Source organism: Schistocerca nitens, chromosome 8 (assembly GCF_023898315.1).
Source record: "Schistocerca nitens isolate TAMUIC-IGC-003100 chromosome 8, iqSchNite1.1, whole genome shotgun sequence".
In the NCBI taxonomy this organism is placed as follows: domain Eukaryota; kingdom Metazoa; phylum Arthropoda; class Insecta; order Orthoptera; family Acrididae; genus Schistocerca; species Schistocerca nitens.
In genome coordinates, this window is record NC_064621.1 from 311,381,068 (window position 1) to 311,399,248 (window position 18,181).

The following is an 18,181-nucleotide window of genomic DNA, read 5'->3' on the forward strand; positions in this document are numbered from 1 at the left end:
GTGCTAGATACCTAACAGTAAGAAAGCCCTCCCTGGCATAGTTTTAAGTGGAACTGCTGTGTATTTATGTTTGTAAGTCATTATTGTTAAGTGGGATTTATCTGATAGTTCTTCATGGTTTAAATGTTAATGAATAAAGGTGACATCAGCTCTGTACACTACAGGTTACTCTTATCATATTTAAATGAGTTTATGTTTTGATAACTGTTTCATGACTGTTAATGGGCTTTAATTGTGAAGATCGTTGTTGTTGTTGTTGTGGTCTCCAGTCCTGAGACTGGTTTGATGCAGCTCTCCATGCTACTCTATCCTGCGAAAGCTTCTTCATCTCCCAGTACCTACTGCTGCCTACATCCTTCTGAATCTGCTTAGTGTATTCATCTCTTGGTCTCCCTCTACGATTTTTACCATCCACGCTGCCCTCCAGTACCAAATTGGTGAGCCCTTGATGCCTCAGAACATGTCCTACCAACCGATCCCTTCTTCTAGTCAAGTTGTGCCACAAACGCCTCTTCTCCCCAATTCTATTCAATACCTCCTCATTAGTTATGTGATCTACCCATCTAATCTTTAGCATTCTTCTGTAGCACCACATTTCGAAAGCTTCTATTCTCTTCTTGTCTAAACTATTTATCGTCCATGTTTCACTTCCATACATGGCAACCCTCCATACAAATACTTTCAGAAACGACTTCCTGACACTTAAATCAATACTCGATGTTAACAAATTTCTCTTCTTCAGAGAAACTTTCCTTGCCATTGCCAGTCTACATTTTATATCCTCTCTACTTCGACCCTCATCAGTTATTTTGCTCCCCAAATAGCAAAACTCCTTTACTACTTTAAGTGTCTCATTTCCTAATCTAATTCCCTCAGCATCACCCAGTTTAATTCGAATACATTCCATTATCCTCGTTTTGCTTTTGTTGATGTTCATCTTATACCCTCCTTTCAAGACACTGTCCATTCCATTCAACTGCTCTTCCAAGTCCTTTGCTGTCTCTGACAGAATTACAATGTCATCAGCAAACCTCAAAGTTTTTATTTCTTCTCCATGGATTTTAATACCTACTCCGAACTTTTCTTTTGTTTCCTTTACTGCTTGCTCAATATACAGATTTAATAACATCGGGGAGAGGCTACAACCCTGTCTCACTCCCTTCCCAACCACTGCTTCCCTTTCATGTCCCTCGACTCTTAAAACTGCCATCTGGTTTCTGTACAAATTGTAAATTGCCTTTTGCTCCCTGTATTTTACTCCTGCCAACTTCAGAATTTGAAAGAGAGTATTCCAGTCAACATTGTCAAAAGCTTTCTGTAAGTCTACAAATGCTAGAAACGTAGGTTTGCCTTTCCTTAATCTTTCTTCCAAGATAAGTCGTAGGGTCAGTATTGCCTCACGTGTTCCAACATTTCTACGGAATCCAAACTGATCTTCCCCAAGGTTGGCTTCTACCAGTTTTTCCTTTCGTCTGTAAAGAATTCACGTTAGTATTTTGCAGCTGTGACTTATTAAACTAATAAAATGGTTCAAATGGCTCTGAGCACTATGGGACTTAACATCTATGGCCATCAGTCCCCTAGAACTTAGAACTACTTAAACCTAACTAACCTAAGGACGTCACACACATCCATGCCCGAGGTGGGATTCGAACCTGCAACCGTAGCAGTCAAGCGGTTCCTGACTGAGCGCCTACAACTGCGAGACTACCGCGGCCGGCCTATTAAACTGATAGTTCGGTAATTTTCACATCTGTCAACAGCTGCTTTCTTTGGGATTGGAATTATTATATTCTTCTTGAAGTCTGAGGGAATTTCGCCTGTCTCATACATCTTGTTCACCAGATGGTAGAGTTTTGTTAGGCCTGGCTCTCCCAAGGCTGTCAGTAGTTCTAATGGAATGTTGTCTACTCCCGGGGCCTTGTTTTGACTTAGGTCTTTCAGCGCTCTGTCAAACTCTTCATGCAGTATCATATCTCCCTTTTCATCTTCATCTACCTCCTCTTCCATTTCCATAATATTGTCCTCAAGAACATTGCCCATGTATAGATCCTCTATATACTCCTTCCACCTTTCTACTTTCCCTTCTTTGCTTAGAACTGGGTTTCCATCTGAGCTCTTGATATTCATGCAAGTCATTCACTTTTCTCCAAAGGTCTCTTTAATTTTCCTGTAGGCAGTATCTATCTTACCCCTTGTGAGATAAGCCTCTACATCCTTACATTTGTCCTCTAGCCATCCCTGCTTAGCCATTTTGCACTTCCTGTCGATCTCATTTTTGAGACATTTGTATTCCTTTTTGCCTGCTTCGTTTACTGCATTTTTATATTTTCTCCTTTCATCAACTAAATGCAATATCTGTTCTCTTACCCTCTTATTTTACCCAAGGATTTCTACTAGCCCTCGTCTTTTTACCTACTTGATCCTCTGTTACCTTCACTATTTCATTCCTCAAAGCTACCCATTCTTCTTCTACTGTATTTCCTTCCCCCATTCCTGTCAATTGTTCCCTTATACTCTCCCTGAAACTCTGTACAACCTCTGGTTTAGTCAGTTTATCCAGGTCCCATCTCCTTAAATTCCCACCTTTTTGCAGTTTCTTCAGTTTTAATCTACAGTTCATAACCAATAGATTGTGGTCAGGGTCCACATCAGCCCCTGGAAATGTCTTACAATTTAAAATCTGGTTCCTAAATCTCTGTCTTACCATTATGTAATCTATCTGATACCTTTTAGTATCTCCAGGGTTCTTCCATGTAAACAATCTTCTTTCATGATTCTTGAACCAAGTGTTAGCTATGATTAAGTTATGCTCTGTGCAAAATTCTACCAGGCAGCTTCCTCTTTCATTTCTTAGCCCCAATCCATATTCACCTACTACATTTCCTTCTCTTCCTTTTCCTACTGTCGATTTCCAGTCAACCATAACTATTAAATTTTCGTCTCCCTTCACTACCTGAATAATTTCTTTTATCTCATCATACATTTCATCAATTTCTCCATCATCTGCAGAGCTAGTTGGCATATAAACTTGTACTACTGTAGTAGGCATGGGCTTCATGTCTATCTTGGCCACAATAATGCGTTCACTATGCTGTTTGTAGTAGCTTACCCGCATTCCTATTTTCCTATTCATTATTAAACCTACTCTATTATTACCCCTATTTGATTTTGTATTTATAACCCTGTATTCACCTGACCAAAAGTCTTGTTCCTCCTGTCACTAAACTTCACTAATTCCCACTATATCTAACTTTAACCTATCCATTTCCCTTTTTAAATTTTCTTATCTACCTACCCGATTAAGGGATCTGACATTCCACGCTCCGATCCGTAGAATGCCAGTTTTCTTTCTCTTGATAACGACGTCCTCCTGAGTAGTCCCCGCCTGGAGATCCGAATGGGGGACTATTTTACCTCCGGAATATTTTACCCAAGAGGACGCCATCATCATTTAATCATACAGTAAAGCTGAATGCCCTTGGGAAAAATTACGGCTGTAGTTTCCCATTGCTTTCAGCCATTCGCAGTACCACAACAGGAAGGCCGTTTTTGTTAGTGTTACAAGGCCAGATCAGTCAATCATCCAGACTGTTGCTCCTACAACTACTGAAGAGGCTGCTGCCCCTCTTCAGGAACCACACCTTTGTCTGGCCCCTCCCTTGTGGTTGCACCTACGGTGCGGCTATCTGTATCGTTGAGGCACGCAAGCCTCCCCACCAACGGCAAGGTCTATGGTTCATTGGGGGGGGGGGGGGGACACCATTTAAATTACTGCATTGCTATTTTATTGAAAGTAAATGTGTAATAGAAAGAGCTACCTGTATGTAAATTACTCCACCCCACAACACCATTTCCTCCTAGTAAATCTGGTATATGGATTGGTTTGTTGTTGTCCTGCTTTTGGGGATTGGAGGACTTTAATTACCAGGTGCTCAATGTGTGTCAGTGACTTTCTCCTGTTCTGAATTGCAGTATTTCACATTTATTGTGTAGATGTGTTATGTATTTTGTAAGGATACTGTAATCAATATCCTTACCAGTGGGTGACTTAGCAGCACTAGCTTGTGCCTTAGCTTCTAGAACTTTATGTAGTCACCTGCCTTTTCCGGTGGACAGAGGATTGTTATGTTGCGCTAACTATGTGAGCGTGGAGCTGAGTCAGTCGAGTGAATAAGAGGTAAAACCCAAAATTTTTGGGACTGGTGCTGCCATCTGGAAAATAGGAGTAGTAGATCTTTGCACCGTTAGGTGGTGAGAGCTGCATATCTGATGAGTCAGTGTGCGGAGTGGCATTCAGCTGGGAGGACGTGTTGTGTATCCACAGTGATTTTTGTAATTCTCTGTGTCTGGTGTGTGGCGATTTTACGATGAATCCATGAACAGAACAGCAGACTTCTGATGATCCAACCTTCTTGTCACGAGTTATCACCAGCAACGACAACTGGATTTATGGTTATGACCCAGAGACAAAGCAACAATCGTCCCAGTGGAAGAGCTCGGGCTCTCCAAGACCCAAAAAAGTGAGACAGGTGAAGAGCAAAGTGAAGAGCCGGATCATAATTTTCTTTGATACCAAGGGAATTGTACACAAAGAATTTGTCCTGCCTAACCAAACAGTTGATTCTGCAAGCTACTGTGACATTTTGTGATGGCTCTGTGAAAATGTTTGGTGACAACAGCTCGAACTCTGGTGTCAAGGGAACTGGCTGCTGCATCACGACAACGTACCCTGTCACATGTCCTTGCTCACCAGGACCTTTTAGGCAAAAAACAACTTGGCGGTTGTACCCCACCCACTGACTCACCAGATTTGGCACCTTGCGACTTCGCACTGTTCCACAAACTGAAACTCAAGTTGAAAGGCCATTGGTTCGACACTCTATAGAGGATTCAAGAAGCATCACTGGTGATGATAAACACCCTCAAATAATAGGACTTCCAGAAAATGTTTGACCAGTGGCAGAAGTGCGGGGACCGTTGCATATGTGCAGATGAGAAGTACTTCGAGGGCGATGGTGACCATTAGTTCAAAGGTAAGGTTTTCAACAGGTGGCATCACCAGTCCCAAAAATTTTGTATAGCACCTCGTATCTACTGAAAGAGCTGAAAAGGAGAAATATTCATAATTAAGATACAATGTTTAATAGTACACTAAGAGGAGTGTTTAATTGAAATGGGAACATGTAATCGTCTGTGGCTTTTCCAGAGAGAATTATTTTTGAAATTTATCGATTTCATCAAAGTAAAAGAGTGACTTAGTTAGGTGGATTTCTATTTTTGGAAGTCATATTTTGTGATTAATTTTCTAGCAAATGATAACACACACATCAGTTAGGCTACAGTTTAACTTCCTGTGCAGTCATGGCTGTTGTAAACCTCTACCCAATGCCTGATAGCAAATCCTTATGAATACAGTCAATTAACTTAAAATTACATGGTGAGGATGGGGGTAAGGGCTTACAATTTACAGTAAACAACAGGGCAATTTTTGTGCTATCAGTTTTATTTTGTCTGCCAACACAAAGATGACTTGTGATGTGCTATCTGTAGGTAGCCCTGGACCAGGCGAGACGCGTGAGTTTTGTGCTGCCATACAGATAAGTGATTTAGGCTGTAATAAAACTCAGTTTAGTTCAGGAAACTAGTTTAATATGTGTATTAGTGTGTTTTGCAAGCTTACTGTTAAAGGTTTCACTTCTCTTTGCTTATTATTCCAGAAAACGCGAAAGGAACATAAAGTAGGGTTACGATCGTATTCTTGCATACATTTTAACGGAGTAAAACTTATAGAATATCATTTAATTGTTCTTTTCCATTCCAGCAATGTAAGAAAAGCATATCCCTTTGTTGTTTAACTCATATTTTGCGAAACACAGCACAAATTTTAAGTTCTGGTGTCTGGGAACTTTGTTTACATACAGTAGTAGCTTTCTTTGTTTACATACAGTTGAGACTAGGCCAATTTTTCTAAATGTGTTTTTCTTCTTTTTTTTGTAATATAACTTATTGTCACTAAAATAAGTTTGTTTACATACAACTGAGACTAGACCTAATCTTTCATAAATGTGTTTTCTTGTTTTTCAGTAATTTAATTTGATTTACTCTTGCTAAAGTAATATTTTTACCATGAGTGAAAGATGCCTGATGTGCCGTAGAATTGTTAGCTCTGGGGTTTGGTGTGATGGCTGCAGTAGTTTTTTCCATTGGGGTGACTGTAGTGGTGCGAGAAATGAGGAAGTGGATCAGACTCATCAGTGGTTCTGTATTATATGCAGTAGAGATAGAAAAATAGTGGAACAGGAGGGGAAAATTGCTGCCCTTCAGGCACAGTTAGAGCAGGCTAGGGAAGATCTGAACAGGTTAAGGAGGGAGAAAGGTAAAGAGAAGTGGGAAGTGGCAACAGGTAACAGGAGGAAAAGACCTAGAACTTCATCAGACAGCTTTGTGGTGAATGTGAAGAATAAGTTTGATCTGTTGTTTCAGTTAGAAACTGATGAGCCTCAGACAGAGGTAGGTGTAGAGAGGGCACAACAAACTTTCAGTAGAAAATTGAATAAGAATGTAGGGATGCCAGCAAAGAGGAAGGAAGTTTTGTTGTTATCTAGTTCACCTGCCAGAGGTGTAGCCCAACTTTTGCAGGACCAGTTAGGATCAGAATAACAGCTCACAAATTTTTTTTAAACCTAGTGCTGGTCTGGGTCAGGTGACAGAGGATTTAGGTTCACTCTGTAAAATTTTACCAAGGAAGACACCGTGATTATTGTGGGTGGGCCAGGCAAAAGTATTGACAGAGATCCTGGGTACAATATACAGTGTGACCTGACAAAGATTGCATCAGCAACGAGACATACCAGTGTTGAGTTTGTATCTGTCCTGAGTTGCCTCAATCAACCTCATTTAAACTCTTCTGTCGGGAGAATTAATTTGGAGTTGGAATGACTACTTGGGTCAGGTGCGGGGTCACATATTGGTTTGGTTCCTGTTGATTCTCTCAGTAGGTGGGATTGTACTAGACATGGCCTACTCCTCAACAGGAAAGGGAAGGGTAAACTGGCTAGGCTAATAGCAGGAAATGTAAGAGGGGGAGGCACTGCCATGAGTGGTAATATGTATACCAGTGGTCATAGGTGTTGGAGCAGCACCTTTTTTAGGGTAGGTAGGACAGAGCAAAATCAAGTTCTGAGAGAAGTAAAGATTGAAACAAACCTTCAGTTTGAGAAAGAAATCAAACAGCATAATCCTGGGACATTGGATCAGCGAACACAGTTGTTTGTTAAAAATTTACAGCAATCAGCAGAAATTTTATTTCCACCCAGTTTCATCTTGATAAATGTGAATGCCAACTATCTTTAGTGCAGCAAAATATTTGAGAGCTTAGAGGTAAAATTAATGAACTACTTATGTGCTTTGATGAATTAGAGTCATCGAACCCAGTTGATATAATCTGCCTCTTTGAATATCATGTGACCACTGTTAAACTTTACAGAATTTAAGTTAGCCTCTTAATTCTGTAGACAAAATATGGAGAAAGAAGGAGTTGGCACATTTGTTAAAAAAAAGTTTTAAATTTAAGAATACTGACATTAATAAATTTTGCTTAGAGCGCATGTACAACAAAGATAGAATTTCATAACAGTTCCTTTATAATAGTAGCATATACAGAGCACCTTCAACCTGTTTATAAATAGTCTTGAAGATTTATTATCTCATCTAAAATAAAAAAAAAACAAAGAACTAGTGGTTGCTGGTGATTTTAATACAGATGTCCTGAAAAACACTGCCAGTCAAACAGCTACTGAAATCAGTTACATTGTCATTCAATTTAATTTCTACTATAAGTTTCCCAACTAGGGTGTACAAATGTTTTAACACTGCCATTGATAACGTCTTTATATACAATTCTAGGCAAGTAAGCCACATTGCAAAACAGTAGTAAATGGGCTATCTGACCATGACATACAACACCAAACATTAAATTTTGAAAATTGTCAGGGTAAAACATCTATCAGAACTGAGTGCAGAAGGCCAATAAAACAGTCAAAAACTGAGAAATTTAGGAGATTGCTCAAAGAAATTAATTGGATGGCTGTTTACAGCATCCAAGACACAAATGGAAAATACAAAACATTCATTAATAAAGTTAGCACCTCATTAGAAAATTGTTTTCCCCTGAAGGTAATTCAAATTAAGCAGAAGTCTAATAAGAAGCCTTGGATCACATAGGGGATAAAGATATCATGTGAGACAAAAAGGAAACTCTATCTGATACATAGGGATGCCTTTGATACTAGTATTATAGCTCATTACAAAAATTACTGCAAAATATTGAAGAAAGTTATCCAGAAATCTAAACACCTCCTTTATGAGAAGAAGATAAAGACATCCATAAATAAAATAAAAACAATATAGGATATATTTAAGTCAGAGACAGGTAGCAGCAGAAACGAGGAGGAACAAATAGCTCTAAAAATAAATGAAACCCTGGTAACAAACACATGTTGTGTTGCAAACCATTTAAACAAGTATTTTTTCCCTGTTACTGATAGCATGGGGTTGTCAGGTTCAGTAAATAATGCGATGGAATATCTGAGACCAGAGCACACAAGCAATCTCAGTAAAATGGAATTGACACTTACTTCACTCAAAGAAATAGAATCTATCATAAAGTCATTGAAATCAAAGCATTCTAGTGGTTATGACAACATATCAACAAAGTTAGTAAAAGAGTGTTCATGTGAGCTTAGTAATATCTTAAGTTATTTGTGTAATCAATCACTTATCACAGGAACATTCTCAGACTGACTTAAATATGGTGAAGTTATACTTCTTCACAAGAAAGGGGTCAAAGAAACGCCGTCAAATTACCGACAGATCTCACTTTTGCCAGCTTTTTCAAAAATCTTTGAAAAGGTTATGTTCAAGTGTCTACTTAAGCACCTTAGTGAAAATAACATACTGTCAAAGTCACGGTTTGGGTTTCTTAAGGGTTCTGATATTGAGAAGGCTATTTACACTTACAGTGAAAATGTCCTTAATTCACTAGACAAAAAATTAGAGGCAACTGGCATATTCTGTGACCTGTCAAAGGCTTTTGACTGTGTAAATCACAGCATTCTTTTAAGTAAATTAAAATATTATGGCATCACTGGTAGTGCTGCAAAGTGGTTTCAGTCATATCTTACTAATAGAAAACAAAGGGTGTCATTACATAACACTTCAGCAGTAGGCAATCAGACATCACCTGACTGGGAAGAAATTACATGTGGTGTTCCCCAACGTTCCATACTTGGTCCACTACTTTTTCTTGTGTGTATTAATGACCTGTCATCTGTTACATTACCAGATGCCAAGTTTGTCTTATTTGCAGATGATACAAACATTGCAATAAATAGTAAATCAAATATAAATTTAGAAAGGGCAGCTAATCAAATTTTTACTGACATTAATAAGTGGTCATTGTCATTAAACTTTGAAAAGACCCACTATATGCAGTTCAGAATTTCCAAGAGATTCCCTTCTAGTCTGTGTATAAAATATGATGACAGGAAATAGGAGAAGTTGAGAGTGTAAAATTCTTGGGATTACAACTTGATAATAAATTGAGTTGGGAGCGATGTACTAATGAACTGCTAAGTGCCTAAACAAGTCTGTGTTGCAATGTGAATGATGTCAGACATAGGAGTTATAAATACAAAACAACAGGCGTATTTTGCTTATTTTCACTCCATTATGTCATATGGTATCATATTTGGGGGTAACTCCATGAACCGAGAAAAATGTTTTTGAGTACAGAAGCGTATAATAAGAGTAATGTGTAGTGTAAATCCAAGAACATCATGTCGAAACCTATTCAAAGAATTGGGCATACTAACCACAGCTTCTCAGTATATTTATTCCTTAATGAAGTTTGTTGTAAATAATACATATCTTTTTCCAACTAACTGCTTAGTTCACAGTATCAATAATAGGAATAAGAACAATATACATAAAGATTTAAAATCACTTACTCTTGCCCAGAAAGGAATCCAGCATTCAGGAACACATATTTTCAAAGTTACCAGCAACCATTAAGAGTTTAGTTTCAGACAAGGCACACTTTAAACATAATTTAAAAGAATTTTTGGTGGCCAAATCCTTCTATTCCATCCATGAATTTCTCAACAAGTGCAGTAGACCATTTAAAAAGCAATTTATTATACTTTAATTTTTGACAATACTTTGTTGTAACAACCAAGTAACTACCTACTGTCTGAATGATGGATGAATGGAAAGCAGTTGTAAGTCTTAAGTCTGTAAATAGTGGAAGCTTAATGTTAAATCTTGTACATAATTTGACAATTCTTAACTGACGATCATTGAAATGAATAATTTACTTTAATTTTTGACAACACTTGGTTGTAATAGCCAAGTAACTAGCTACTGTGTGAATGATGGATGTAATGAAAGCAGATGTAAGTATTAAACCTGTCAATATTAGAAGTTTAATTTTAATTCATGTACATAATTTTACTGTTTATTGACTGAGGATCATTAAAATTAATGAAACTCAAGTTTTTCTAATTACATTTTTTAATGTGTTTATCTGACATGTTCCACACCCAGGAGGATCCCCTCTTTTGTGGATCTAAGGAATGAATAATTAATCTAATCTGATGTTCTGAAGTTTGTGGATTTCAATTAATAGCTTACTAATGGCCACATGTTGTTGGAGTAATAAAATTAATATGGTTAACAGTAAGGAATGATAAACAAAGTAATTCTGTTGCTGACAATGGATAAGAACTTGCTCTTAAGGTTCTATCATAAGTCTGTAACAGATCATGTCTTGTGCTGACATACTATACCTATGTGCAGTCACTTTTAGCTTGTGGTTCTTTCTGGGGATCAAAGGCATAAAACATTAATACAATTTTTAAACTGTAAGAAAGTACTGTAAGAATACTAATTTGATGTAGTGGTGATGTATTATCATACATTTTACCATATATCATACTAAATCCATCCACATTAAATTATGTTTCAGACGTTGAGTATTTCAATTGATAAATGCCTATAAAACAGGGTATAGTTACCACACAAAGTGCATAGAAAACCCCCAATCTGTTCTGTATGTTAGAAGAAAATTAATAAGTGTTTCAGCTATACATAAGAATGGACCAAGAACAAGTTTGGACTTACATTACCAAGGAAAAACTATCAAAAAATCTCAAAATAGCATTTCATATCAGGAAAGAAATGTACAATAAATTGCACAAGGAGATGAAAAAGATAATTAAAACACATTTGTTGAAAAAGGCAGCTGAAATGTCGGCAGAAAGAACCACAATCCACCACCTACAATTGATCTCAAATTCACAATCCTACCTGCCAACAAAGGCACCACCACTGTGGTTTTGAACTGTATGGGTTACCTGGTGGAGGGACTCCACCAGCTGTCACATTTTTCCACCTACAAATCTTGCCATAGTGACCCAATTCCAGATATCCATTATGGTCTCCAGCCTCTCCTCAGATACTTAGGCCCATCTCAGAGCCTCTCCCTTGAGCCTATCTCTCTCCTCATCCCTACCACTCTCCACACTCCTACCTTCTACATACTTCCTAAAGCCCATAAACCCAACCACCCAGTACACACCATAGCAGACAGTTATTGTGTCCCCACTGAGAGAATGTTTGCTCACTTGGACCAAACCGACATCTTCAACTGTTACTCGTTATTCACCCTCCTACAGAAAAGACACCTACTATATCCTCCTCTGAATCTTCACAGTTTCTGTTCCTTTACCATCCAGCACCCTGCTCTTCACTATTGATGTCACCTCCCTCTACACTAACATCCCCAATTTCCATAGGTTTGCCTCTACTGAACACTACCTTTCCCAGTGTCCAACTGGCTTCAGACCTACAACCTCCTCCCTGGTCATCATGACCAACTATATCTTCACCCACAATTAATTCTCCTTTGAAGGCATCACTCACAAACAAATCAATCATAAGGCACTAGGCACCCACATGGCATCATCCAATGCCAACCTGTTCATAGGCCACGTAGAAGAATCCTTATAACTATCCAGAATCCCAAACTCTTCACCTGGCTCAGATTTGTTGATATCATCTTCATGGTCCTGACTGAGGGTGAGGACATACTATCCATTTTCCTCCAGAACCTCAACACAGTCTCCCCCATCCTCCAGAACCTCAACACATTCTCCCCATTCACCTCACCAACACACCTAACAAGCCACCTTCCTTGATGTTGACCTCTACCTGAAGGGTGGCTCCATCACTACCTCTGTCTATATCAGACCTCCCAACCACAAGCAATACCACATATTCCCCCACCCCTACCATGCTATCCCTCTGTCTCCGCACCCTAGCCTCCTTCTTACCCTCACCACCAACAAATTGCTTCCCCATCAGGTGCAGCTGGTATATGCAGTCTGGCTTTATGACCTGAGATGGTGCTCATACAGAGTGATAATTATTGAACTGCATGAAATAAAATCATCATAACTTCTGAGCAGTTTGTGTTAGGACATTCAAACTGCACAGTTGGCCATGGGATATGATGGGCACTTGTGGAAGGCCTACTATACGAGCAATAACAGCCCAACTGTGGCTCAAAGGAAGTTCGTGGTCACATTCAAGCTGAAGACAGCCAGTCCAAATGTACTAACATTCGCAAGTTTGAGAGAACGAGTAGTGTTCATGATGACAGTGTTGGCAATACCAGTCATCCAGAAAAGGTGAAAACACCTGAAAACATCAAGAAGGCATGCACTGTGTTTCAAACCAGCCCCAGAAAACTGATCAGATGAGCTGCACAACAGGTGGGAATCAACTGGAACACAGTGGGACAAATTGTTGCTGAAGGCCCGCATCTCTTCCCATACAAAATTCATTAAGCCACATGGCCATGGAACAGTGGTTGTGTTTTGCCAACACTATTGTCCACAGAATTGAGGAACAGGGCTTTGATGCGAATATGGTTTGGTTTAGCAACAAAGCCCAGTTTCATTTGAATGGGTACATCAATAAGGAAAATTGGTGCATTTGAGGGGCTGGGAATCTCCATTTCATGTTGCCCGAATGAGTGACTTTATGGTGTGCAATGTCCAGTCACAGAGAAATTGGTGCGATATTCCTTGATGGCACTGTGACTGCTGAACACTGTGAAGGTTTTGGAAGATGATTTGATCCCGATTGTCCAAAGTGACCCTGATTTTGACAAGATGTGGTTAATGCAAGATGGAGATTGACCCTGTCAAGCAGGACAATGATGTGCTGGAGGAGTATTTTGGGAACTGCATTCTGGCTCTGGGGCACCCATAGGCCACTGGCATGGACCTCAATTGGCTGCCATATCCCCCACAGCTGAACACATGAGACTCCTTTTTTTGGGGCTGTATTAAAGACAAAGTGTACAGCAATAACTCCGAAACCATTTCTGAGCTGAAAACAGCCATTCAGGAGGTCATCGTCAGCATCAACATTCTGACACTTAAGCGGGTCATGCAGAATTTGGATATTCGATTGCACTACATCATCACCAGTGATGGCAGGCATATCAGACATGTCATAACCTAGATCTGAATATCTGTATTGACATTTACATGTTGAATAAAGGGTGTGCATGCCATTGTTGGTAAGTAAGGTACATTTATTTCATGTAGTTAAATAATTGTCACCCTGTATGTGTGTGATTTGTACTTGTGTGAATTTGTATGTGTTTTTTACTGTAGAAAATGGCAGTTTGCCTCAAAGGTCAAATGTACAGCATTCTTTTTGCTGTGCCTGTCTACAACTCAGTGTCTCCTGTATATTGTCAGTATCAATCAGTCCTTTTCATAATATTGTTGTTATTCCATCCTGGATTTTCCGTTGGTTAATAATAAAATGATTTATTCTGAACAACTATAATAATATGATGATGTTCCTTTTTTTAAATAAATAGGTAGGTGGTTGAAGCTGCTCCATTCCTAACTGGGACTGAATCTGTGAATGTAATGGTATCTGTAACATTTGTCTTATGCCTAAAGAAAATAAAAGAAAATTTAAAAGGAGATTGTTTGGTGTTTTGGAAGTGAGAATTGAGATGCTCTTAATATTACACTGAAGTTGGCTATAATTATGATTGTAAAAAGAACTTTTTATTTTTCCAACTTAGTTGCCTTTATCACTCATATGTAGTAACATAATCTGGTTACATTTCCAAGTAAATTACCTGCTGAACTTGTTTCCATATAAATGATTAATTTTGTATTTTTTTGATTGTGTGGCTATGTTAGAACATAAAGGGATAGAGTAAACAAACAAAAACTTCTAATCCATATAAATATTATCCTGGGACATATATAAATTAGATTTTGGAAAACTAGAGTGTTTTAAATATTATCGCTGGCCTGTACATGTAACACGCACTTCAAAATTTTCCTTCTGCCATTTAGTTTTTATCATTTCATCACAACTTAACAGCATAATGGTCAGGTGAACATGGTATGAGGTTTCTCATTATTCTGAAAGTGAAATATTATAAGTATATCTATGGGAATGGAGGGGGGGTGAGAACAGTACTTTGCAAGCTGCAAAAGTTACTTTCAGAGGTGGTAGTATGTGTCCTAATAAGAAATGTCCAGTAAACATGGGCTCTAAAGTGCCTAGCATAAACAAAAATTAAACTGACAATCTTTCCGATGTGATAGTATGTGCCCTAAAAAGTAATGTCCAGTAAACATGTGCTCTAAAAAGCATCTACCATAAGAGATATGCACACTTGTTCACCTTTGCTACCATGACACACATCTCTCCCACTGAAAGCTCCTTGCTTTCCATATTTTTGAGTGGTAGTAATATGGACTAAATCAAGAGAAATTTTTACTAAATATGGTTCTAAAATGCATGTCTTAAGAGCTATGAGCTGAAAGTTTGTTGGAGTTCTTGTTAACCCGTATGAATACTCACCATAGAATACGTAATTCCCTACATGTGCCTCGTTAAGCTTCTGCAGTACTTTGTGGTCTTCAGCATTTACACTGGCACTCATCGATGGTGTGGATCCAATAGAAATGATTGGGCATGCAAAACCCCTCTGCGCAAGCTCCTCACTAAGTTTCACTACACGCTCAGCTGCATGATTGCGCACAGCTGACACCTCTGTCGGTGAGCTCGTGCGATATGAATCTCCACAGTAAGCATACAATCCCTGAAGCTTCACTGATGGCTGAAGGGCTTTACATATCGCTACAGCCATTTCTGTATCAGACCACTGAACACCAGCTATGTTGGGAGAAAAACAGGAGTTCACATCATGTATAAGATACAGCAAATGCATATAATCAATAAAATAAATTACGAATAACAACTAAGAAATAAGCATTTCCATGACTACACAAAAATGATAGCAATAAGTTCTTTTCTCTGGATTTTTATTGGGAACAAAAGCACCAAGAACCGAGCCCAACTTTTTCCAGTTACTTTTTCAAGTTCAAACCATGCCACCAGATAAATTCTGAATAAAAATCATCAGCAGTGGTGGGCAAAGACTTCCGACATCAGAAGTCATCCCTCATTCAGCCAACAGCCTTGTCAAAGAGCAGTAGTTACCATTTGTCCCTGTATGTAGTCATTACCCTTATGCCGTCTTCTTCCCAACATGATCTTCCTCTTTTCCCAGTATTCTTAACTGGTACAGTCTCATTAAATTTCTTTTTCCTGGAACTTACTACATTGGAAAACATTTATCTTGTACACATATAAATTCTTTTTATATCTTCCACTATCTTTATTGTTATTATAATTACTACTTCTACTACTATTGCTACTACTGCCACAATTATCATTATTGGAGGCAGTAGCTGCAGTAGTACAAGTACTGCCAGCAATGACTTCTTTAGTTCATAGCCAATATTCTTTACACACACAGCCACTTCAGACACTCAAATCATTTATTACTATTTTGAATATGAAAATGTTATATCTTAGGAAACCTTGATGCAAAAATGGTACGGTATGTCTGAAACTCTGGTCCCATGTAAGAGAGGGGCTGATGGCGCTATCAGATCAGATTAAATAAATAAATATCTACACAGTCCAGTCACATTAATGTGACCTCTGCCTATGTTCAACATCAGTGTGCAACGACCATTGACAGACACCAGATGGCAGCACTAGTAGTGGATGATATATAAAGTGTGTTATGGGTGTGGAAAACAGTGCAGCTGTTGTCATATTGTGAAAATGGAGCAATTTATCTGACATTCAAAAGGGGGTGATCATTGATTTTTGGGCCAAGGGTGCAATCATTTCCAGAATGGCTAGGTTACAAAATGTTCACTTGCTGCCATGGTTCAAGTATATCATACATGGCAAAATGGTGCTATTCAAAACTGACACCAAGGCAATTGTGGTGCACCACATGTCACAGATGACTAGGGTGATCAACAGCTATGGAGATGTGTATGGGCAAGTAAACATGCAGCTGTTGAACAACTGACCACTCAGATGAACCAAGGAACAATGACTGTTCATCTATTGTTGCTGTGTATGGGCCTCCACAGCAGGCACCTGATTCATGCACCCATGCTGACTGCTGTTAATCAGTGACAAAGGCTCAAATTTGCAAGCCAGTATCTCAACTGTATATCTACTGAATGGCAACAGATGGCCTTATCAGACAAAATTTGTTTTATGCTCCATCAAACTGAAAGCAAACACCCTGCAACAATTGTCAGAAGGGTCCAAGCTGAAGGAGGAAGCATTATAACATGGGAAATGTTTTAATGGCATTCCCCTTGGATGATCTTGTCATTCTGGAAGGCACAAGTATGCATCTATCCTTGGGGACCATATCCACCCACAAATGCAGTTTGTTTTTCCTTGGCATGACGGCATTAATAGCACAACAACACAATATGTCACACAGTTTGCAGTGTACTTGTGTTATCTGAAGAGCACCAGGATGAGTTTACTGTACTCCCATGGCCACCAAATTCCCTGCATTTAAACTCAATCAAGAATTGTGTGGCCACCTCACTCAACTGAGAAATCTAGTGCAGTTGGCCACAGTACTGCACTCAGCATGGTTCCATATCCATTTTGGTACCTTCCAGATCCCCATTGACTCTGTTCCTATATGTCTTGTAGTGATACATGCTGCAAGAGATGGTTACTCAGGCTTTCGACAGGTGGTCACATTAATGTGACTGGGCAGTGTGTCTCTCCTATAGAGACTGTGAAGACAAGATACAGAGTTTTTCAAATAGTAATTATTCACACAGTGTACATAGAAATGTAACTGGAAGAAGCTCTAACATGTCACACAGTGGGTGACATCCTCTGCAAAAATCTTAACTGCGGGTTTTAGAATACGGTTGTAGATGTAGAATTATAATGGGTCTTTGAGGATCAAGATTTTTTCAATTAAACAGAATTCTTGCAGCCATGGGACAGAGTGTAGCAAGAATTTTGATAGCCATTCCTCCCCAAATTCCAGCTCCCAGCACGCTTCTAGTGTTAGGTTAGCTAAAGCTGCATCACCAGCATAATGATTTTCTTCTTCATTAGAGCCTTCATGAAGTTCCACTGCTAAAGTCCCCACTGCTGCCTTACTGTGCTGTCGTTAATGTTTTCATCAGTTTGCTCAAGACAAGGACAATTTGAAGCATTATTAGGGAAAAACAAATAAACTTGGCAAAGCAAGTGATATTGAACACGCAGGTGGCAGTAGTAGCAAGACAAAATGATACAAAATTATAATCATTGGCTAATTACTTCAATAAATTCTTCATAGCTGTAGCTGAAAACACAAGGAAACATAGTCCATTAAAGGAAAGCCAATAAACTTACCTAAATAGGTAATGCATACTCCACCATCAGACATAAGTTTTGTCAACTGTTATGTTAGATCATGAAAACCATTAGGTCACTAATAAGTAGTAACTCTACTGGCTATGTTGGTATCTCAGCCAAAATACTGAAATCTTGTTCTGACTTGACAGTGCCAAGCTTGAGTTACATTTATAATCTGGATGAGTTAAGTAGTATGTCCTGAAAGACTAATGTGTGCAATAGTACCACCAGTATACAAAAGTGGACATAAGTAACTGCCCCCTAATTATAGACCCAACTCACTCTTTCCATTTCTCTCAAAAAGTTTTGAGAATGTAGCTTACAACAGAAT

General features: G+C 38.8%; 1 protein-coding gene across 1 annotated transcript in view; it reads right to left on the minus strand.

Annotated features, from left to right (window-relative positions):
* LOC126199336 (D-threo-3-hydroxyaspartate dehydratase-like) overlaps nucleotides 1–18,181 on the minus strand; it is a 180,214-nt gene that overhangs the window by 31,177 nt on the left and 130,856 nt on the right. The window contains exon 4 of the mRNA XM_049936189.1: nucleotides 14,965–15,279. Within this exon, the coding sequence (XP_049792146.1) occupies nucleotides 14,965–15,279 (315 nt within the window). The remainder of the gene's footprint in view (nucleotides 1–14,964; nucleotides 15,280–18,181) is intronic.